This window comes from Poecilia reticulata, chromosome 12 (assembly GCF_904066995.2).
Source record: "Poecilia reticulata chromosome 12, P_reticulata-male-v2, whole genome shotgun sequence".
In the NCBI taxonomy this organism is placed as follows: Eukaryota; Metazoa; Chordata; class Actinopteri; order Cyprinodontiformes; family Poeciliidae; genus Poecilia; species Poecilia reticulata.
In genome coordinates this window covers 7,529,005-7,537,212 of record NC_088841.1, presented here as the reverse complement: position 1 = coordinate 7,537,212, position 8,208 = coordinate 7,529,005, and the positions used below count along the sequence as shown (strand labels likewise).

At 38.5% G+C, this 8,208-nt stretch overlaps 1 protein-coding gene across 5 annotated transcripts in view; it reads right to left on the bottom strand.

Moving 5' to 3' along the window:
• Window positions 1-390: 390 nt before the first annotated feature.
• arhgef28a (Rho guanine nucleotide exchange factor (GEF) 28a) overlaps window positions 391-8,208 on the bottom strand; it is a 51,986-nt gene continuing 44,168 nt past the window's right edge. For all 5 annotated transcript variants that reach the window (XM_081613379.1, XM_081613381.1, XM_081613382.1 and 2 more), the window contains one exon: window positions 391-3,017. In XM_081613379.1, the coding sequence (XP_081469505.1) occupies window positions 2,860-3,017 (158 nt within the window). In that variant the 3' untranslated portion in view covers window positions 391-2,859. The remainder of the gene's footprint in view (window positions 3,018-8,208) is intronic.

Here is an 8,208-nt window from a genome sequence, read left to right as displayed (position 1 = left end):
AGGATGTGGGCATTTACAGGTTGATTTAATATAATGAGCAGTATGTTCAGGTGGGACACCGGTCTGACATTTCTGCTCTCCTCTGACGGCAGCAGACACAGGTGGTTCATAAGTGGAAGCCTCAGCTGAGAGATCTTTCTCCGACCTGGATTTTCTCTACTATTTAAACCAACAACATCATCAATAGAATGTTTAAAAGTCTCGGGTGTTTTTTTTTTTTTTACTGACGGTGACTGCGATTCCAAGGTGCAGTCAGACACCGAGTCGTTGACATTCATGCACCTGGTCTGCCACCTGTCACTGCTGGCAGCGGAACAGCGGCCAATCGCGCTCACATCTGTCTGCACCCATGGAGACGCCACAGTGAAATCAAGGACACGATGCCTGGGGTGATGTTTGTGGCTACGCCACTCGTTTGTGCGGTTTTATTGAAATAGTAAAACAAAAGTGGATTTTTATTTAACATGCCACAAGGAAAACAAAACTCTCATCACGGAGTCCACAAATGACATTTTATCGACACGTGTGACTATTTAACGCTCATGACATGACAACGTTCACACAGTTACACAATTATGTACAATTCAACTTTTTAAGAAAAAACAAACTAGTAAAACATAAATTGTTATGCAATAAATAAATAACATTTTCTGTACATTTTACTAAATACCACATTAAATACTGCCACTGCTTCACTGCCCTTGCAGCAAACATAAAAGAAAACAGAAAAATTGAATAATTTTCTGCCTTATGGTGTATGTAAAAACAACAGGACACGGCTAAAGCATTGGCACAAAGCTGTTTTAAGAAAGCAAAATGCTCTGGAGAAACAGCATGCAAATGTGCAACATGAATATTCAAGTGCAATCGCTCAGAAGTAAGCAAAACAGCATCAGGAAGGCAACTTTGTATTGTTCTCGACACTTAAAAAAATATTCTCAGGGTGGTTTACAACCTGTAAGGCTTAACATGTTTTCTCTTTTTCATAAAATATAATAGAAGAAATGAAAGCCTTCTGTGCATGCAGGGTTGGGTGAGTTAGCAGAATTGTGGTTTTAGCTAAATTTTTGCTAAAAATGCCCAAATGACAAATTATTTTTTCCTTTAAGGCAAAGTGAAGGCAGCATCGCTTATTTACAGACCAAAGGTCTTTGTTAAATAAATGCTGTGCCTCATTTTGACTCCAGATGAGGTATAGCTTATGAGAATTTCTGAGAAATTGTTTGAAGAATATATGGCAATTAAAAAAAAAAAAAACATTTCGACCACACTGCCACCTTAAAGACTTAGTCCAGATTTTAAAAATTAGGTTCTATGAAGTTAATATCATAAAGATAACTAGAGATGGTTTCTGTTGCAGATATGTCATGTCGGGAAGTTTTTTAGAAAACAAAAGAAATCCTGTGTTTAAAGGCTAACAGCTAGCCAGAAACTGAGCTACTCAAAACAACTCAAACTGAAACTGTTCACATCCATTGAAATGGATGATATAAACAAAAACAGTGTAAAACGCAAAAAAAAAAAAAAAAAATTATATGGCAGTTTAAGTGAATCCTATTTTATTGTTTGTTAAACTGCCTTACTTTTCTATTCTGTAGTTACTCAGTACAGCACAATAAACAGTAGTCAATAATCATCAACTACTGTTTAAATATCCACTCAGTGCAAATCTAGAAAAGGTATTTTTAGTGTTTTCCTAAACCACTATGACATTTTTGGGACTGAACTTGTTTTACAACTGAAGAACAGAAAATGTCTGCTTTAATCAGGCCTCCCATAGCTAGCTAGAGGTTAGCTTCAGCCTTTGAGAAATATTAATCCCAATTTACATCAAATGGAGACATCAAGAGAGTTATCTGCAGCTGAAATATGAACAGCTTACAATCTGCAGTAACACTTTATTTGAAGGGGGTGATTAAGACTGTCATGACACTGTCATAAACATGACATAACACCTGTCATAAACATGAATAAGCCTTCATGAATATTTATGACTGTTGTTGTAAAGCGTCATTCCGTAAATTACGACACTTTTGATACAAACTTGACATTATTCAAAATGTCTTTGTTTTGACAACTTGACATTAACCAAGAAATCATTACTGATATAAATTTGTTATAAAAAGTATTACTGATTGTACTTTAAAAATAAGGTAACTTTATGTTATTAAAGGTAAAGTTTAAACAGTAATGATTTCTTGGTTAATGTCAAGTTGTCATGACAAAGACATTTTGAATAATGTCAACTTTGTATTAAAAGTGTCATAATTTACTTAATGACGCTTTATGACAACAGTCATAAATATTCATGAAGGCTTATTCATGGTCATGACAGATGTTATGTCATGTTTATGATGATGTCATGACAGTCTTATTCACACCCATTCAAATAAAGTGTTACCCAATCTGCTAACATCACCTCGCTTCAAAAACCACCAAACTATTTTTGAAGTAGGATTTGCAGTACTTGAAATGTTTGCTTCTACCGTTTCGTGTTAATCCCTGATTTAACAAGCACAGCAACACAAGGGCAACATTCCTCCTGCAACCATGTCAGACGCTACTTTTTCTTTAAACTGAGAGACAACATATGTTCATGGACAACAGGTCTGCTGAGCTGCTCTGTAATTTACTGGAGTTGCAAGGAAAAGTAGGACTTGCAGACACGCAGCTGACATTTTCATTGTCACAGGGTAGAGCCTAAGTTAAAAGATCTTTTTCAAGGGTATTAAACATAGTGCTCAAGAGATGAGATGTATGGGAGAGGAGATCTGCAGCGAGAGGCGTTTGACGCAAAACGTAAGATGGAAATGTTTCCGGGTGGCGTGTCGACCTCCTAAGTCTAACACGGCTCAACATTCACAGGAACACAATCTTTTCCTCCCTTCCCTCCTCCTGATCGCTGTCAGTCTCCAAGGAAACCAGCGTGCTCAGCTCCAGATGACGCTCACTGGGATGTGGGAGCTCCGGATCAGGGTCAGCTGTCGACATCCAGGTGTTACCATTGTAGCTGGACTCTGAGTGAGCACAAAAGAAAAAAAAGAAAGAAGACAGTTCAATTCCACACAGTAACACCTCAACCTAGATAGAAAGACATTAAATAAGCCTATTCAAAAGAGGGAAAAAAAAAAGCCTTTTGAGAAAGCTCAAAAGTTTACAGTAATTTTTAGAAGGTGGGTCAACCTTACACAAGCTTTTCACAACAGTGAGCTAGAATTTTGCCTGCTGGAACTGCTCTGAGTCAGATTTGTTCAAACATCTTTTCAGTTTTGCCTGAAGATTTTCTTATCAATCAACCACTTTGAAACTAATTTGGTGACATGATCAAAGACTCAGTTGTACCTAAGCTTTACCTTCCTGACTGATGTCTTAACATTTTTCCTCAAGTTCTATCCCTAAAGAGGATATAAATAAATTATTTACATTACTTAAACACATTTTGTGAAGTGCACCAGTCCCTCCTGGATCCAAACATCCCCACAACATGATGCTACCACATCCGTACTTCACAAAGTGTAATCTGGATTTTTTAAAATGCTTTTTTCAGAGGAATGGCATCTTTCCTTAAAGAAATGTGTGATTTACTGGGAATAAAATAAACCAGTCACTCCATTATGCAGAGTTTCTGAATATCTGCATTCATATTTCAGAGTCTGAAGACTCTGTGTTGAGTTCACACGTAAAAAACTCTTTGAAAACCAGTGAATTGAATTGACATTTTTATGCTTAAGATTATTACTGCTAATGCTCTAAAGGGATAGGATCATAGTTCAGCAAGTGCTGATAAATTATTTAACAATCTCGCCCTAATTAGCTAACCAGTGTATTTCTAATCGCAGTGTTGTTGTTTTTTAAGATCAAAGTACGAGGTTCATATAATAACAGATTCTAAAGCCATAAAGCATTGCCCTTCATCTCAACACTATCCAATTTATCATCCATTTATGATCATCTAAAACTTAGGACTTGACTTTAAGGAGCCCTGCCGGCTCACTCTTGATGACAATACAGGGTCTGAGATACTAAAATTATTAAATAATATGTAATTATTGTAACAAGCAAAATCATAAAAAAGGCAGTAATATGTGGGTTGCATGTAGCTGTGCACTTATGGTAGAGCTGCATCTTTATGTTTGTCTTAATGGTCTGGCTGTCTAGTATTAGGGCAGGTGTGCTGTCATGGTAACAGATGGCATGAACTATAAATTGCCTCATTGTGTCCCTGCAGGAAAGTGTCTCTGTTTGATTAATCATACAAGCGTCTGTTAGAGTCGCCCTCTCAGCCGCCACATGGTTGCTGATAGATGAGATATCAACGTGGAGCCAGATGATATAAACACTCAGTCTCTGTCATGGAGATATCCCATATTAGTAATATTCATATACGATAACATAGCTAGCAGCTTGCTTCAGAGGAAACAAAAAAACAAAACAAAAAACATGGTTAAGAATTAGAAAATGTATTTCCTACTTGGCAAAACGCTTTCTAAATAAAATATAAACTTCAAGGTGTAACAAGTAGGTTGCTCGATGTTGCAGTTGTCAGTCACATCAACCACATGTTTATGATATCGCTGTTTGTGGCTTGCTGTGGAAGGCCAAAAATACCAACTCAAAAAATGGTTTATTTTTATCCCACAGGGAAATTAAATGTTTTAGCTTGTATTATCCAAGCAAGGTGGTGATATCCAGTAGCAGTCAGGCTCTCAAACAGGCCTCTGACTGAAGACAGTTGCTGTATGATAGTGTCATGACAGTCGTGAAACTAACAGCTTTGTAAACAAAGTCCTACTTTGTTTACAAATTCAATTTTGACATTTATTGTGTGCTTATGTAGAATTTTTCAGTTTGAGATTTTTTTCGTCTCATTTCCACAAGTTAAAGAAAGTATGGTTGTTAGACATAACATATTTGATTTTCATGGAGGCGACATTAGATTTTTTTTTTTTTTACTTCCATGGCAACAACAGGACTTTCTTTATTTCCATGTCAACGCCAGAGAATGAAAAAGTAGCGGTCTCACATTTGTCACATTTTTACTTTAATTTTTCCATTCTGTTCACTTTTTTTTCCCCTGACTGAAGGACGTATGACTCACTTATGAAGCAGCAGCAGATAGACAGAACTCCGATTGTGTCGCTTCAAGCCCACATGCAGAAGAAACAATTAAATTAAACTAGACATTGTATAAAACAGATGCTCTTATCAGCTCTTTTGCTAAGAACCTTCCAAAAACAGATGAAGTCATGAATATTCATACCGATTGGTTTAGGAAGCACAGGTAAAAATGACAGACTTCAGATTCGAAGTAGGATCTAGATGCCTTTTTGTTCTGTGCGCTCACAAAAAAAAACTCCTTTACAACAAGCCTCTGTCGTCCCAACATATTTGGACATATGGATATTTATTTAACTACTTTATGTGCAGGACAAAGGGAAAAACAAAACCTACACCGCAAATTTTGTGACAGACCCGAGCCTCGGATAGGCGCGTACGTCTTTATGATCCGCAGAAACTTGGCTGGACCCATAAACAATACGATCGCTCCAAACACACACACTTAACTGGATACACTGAAAAAGGCACGAACTGATATGTCCTCGGTTTGTTCGATCAGACCGCATTTTTCTGCTGCAGTGCTTTTCATTTGTTTTTTTGTTTTGTGCCAGAGGGACTTCAGGAAAACACAAGATTGTATAATTTTATTACCCAATCTTGTGCAGAGCAATGTTGAGAAATTGAATCTTAAATCTAAATGGCTTGCGGTGAAGTACTCCATCTAGTTCAGCCAAAAGCAGAATGCTGGTGCTGTCAAAACACCCTAAAAGCGAAAGGATGACTTCATTATATAGTGCCTTACAAATACCCTTTGACCTTTTGGATATAATTTAGTGTTAAAGCAACAAAACAAAAAAAAGAAAAAGCATTGCATAATAGTAAAGTGGAAATTAAAAGTTTTACTTCTTTTTTTTTCTATGAGGTTCCAACTCATCCACATTCCACCATAAAGGTGATCTGGTTTTATCTTTTCCCGCTCTTTTTACTCACATCTCCGATCCTTTTCAGAAACCCGTGAAAAGGATGGCGACTCGTCAGCATCGTGTCGGTAAATTCCACCCAACTGCTTCAAAGAGATTACATTGTCCTGGATCAAATTATGGAAATCTACTCCGTGAAAACGGGCGACTCAGAGAGAAGTAGTTACATGCTAAGGAGATGAAGGGATGTGTGATCGTGTCTTGAACCGTGTGACGGCACAGTGGGGAATTTGCATTTGAAAGAGGATTTTTTTTTCTTCTTTTTCTCACTAAAAACAGAAAGTTCCTCCGCATGCCACGGAGGGAGTGTGAGGGTGAGGTTCAATCTAAGTGTAGTGACAAAGAAGCTCTTTAAATCTACATAAAGTAAGAGGATGGGTCTTTATAGGGGTGTTTAATCAAGCAGGAAATTAAGAAAAGGTCAATTATTATATTCCCCCTGTGTGGATTAGTTCGTTCCAGGCCCTTGTGGAACTCACTGAGCAACCCATTACAGATAAAAATGATCTGAAACAACCCTGATGCTGGGAACCGCGGCCTTCATTTCCCTCGACTTGTTAACAAGTAACTCGGGTTTCGTCGGGGCCTTGTGTGCGCTCGATAATGGGGAAAGGGGTTAATAAGCTAATCAATGAACGAGAGACAATAAAGAATTCCAGGAACTCGGGAGGGTGATGCGGGTAGCTCCCACCCCCGTTTCTGCGGAGGCGGACACTTGCGCCGAATGCAAACGGTTATTTTCCTCATCTGCGGTTTGCGATATCAGGATGAGAGATGAGGAATGTGAGAGTAGTGTTGCTGACTGCTGACACCTCCTGAGAGAAGAAACATAGATTAATTTGTGTGTGGATCTCTCATTCCTCTACCCCGTACCTCACACCTTCACCCCGCTCTCCACTCCCCCTCTGTCCGCTCACCTGCTGTGATGACAAGTCATGCAGTAATGAGTTTTGTAAAGATTTTTTTTTTCTTCAAGATCAATGTCCTAATCAGTCACCCGTCGCTTGTGAACTGTGATTCACATACTGTTGTGTCCCCTGGCAGGCGATAGATAGAGAATCCATTGATTTTTTTTCTCTTCCTTTGGCAGGGCTGGGGGGCGGGTGGTGGGGGTGATCAGGTGGAGGTGGTGAGACAATAATGTGGCGTGGGGGGGTTGAGAGGAAGGGCAGACGAGGCCTCACCAGGGATACAGCCTTGAAAGCTCAGTGTGCTCTCGCAAGCGTGGGTGAAACCAGTGAAGCTCCGCTGTGTTTACATTCTCACAGGCAGAACATTTCTCCTTTCAGCTGACAGGTTGATGGCAAAACCCCTCACTGTGCCATTAGCACCAACACACCTAATGGTGTTAGGTAAAAACTGAAAAGAAAACTGGAAAATGTAATCGGAGCCATTCGCTTACAGCCCTGAACATAAAATGTTGAAAGTTAAGTATTGAGAAGTTCTGCCGTGCACTTAGCATGTTATGCGACATTTATTTAATGGACATATTGGTGGGTTTTTAAATGCAAAACCTGGGAAAACCAAACAGTGAGAAAAAAGGAACACACTAATGACACAAGGAAGAAGGCATACAAGGAAGGAATGGGAGACAGAGGGAAGAGAAGAAAGTAAGAAATGGCACAAGGAAGGAAGGACGAGAGGTAGGTTAGGTAAAAGGAAAGGCGGAAAGGAGAAAAAGAAAGATGGGAAGGATATGAAGGACCAAAGAGAAAACACAAGGAAAGGACTAACAGCAAGACACCAGAAAGAAAGAAAGGGAGAAGGACAGTAAAGGACAAAAAGAAAGAAAAAACAATGACACAAGGAATGTATCATTCTTTCCTGTCTTCCTTGAGACAGGGAGGAAGGTAAGACAGCATAAAAGAAAGAGGGGAAAGAAGATAACACACAGACAGTGAGACATGACATAATATCTGGAAATACAAACATTTCTTTAAATTTCCTTTTCTTATCCAAGACAAGGCAAATACTGACCAAATTCTACAATTTCCAGATTATTTAAAACCACATAGGAGCTATGTTTGGTAAAGATTTTGTTGGATGCAACATAATATGCTTTATAGTTACAAAATAAATATATACAGGACAGCATCAGCTGTGCATTTTATAACACAATAGCAAGGATTGAACTCGTATAACACTGCAGTCTGTTTTATGAGCATTAAAA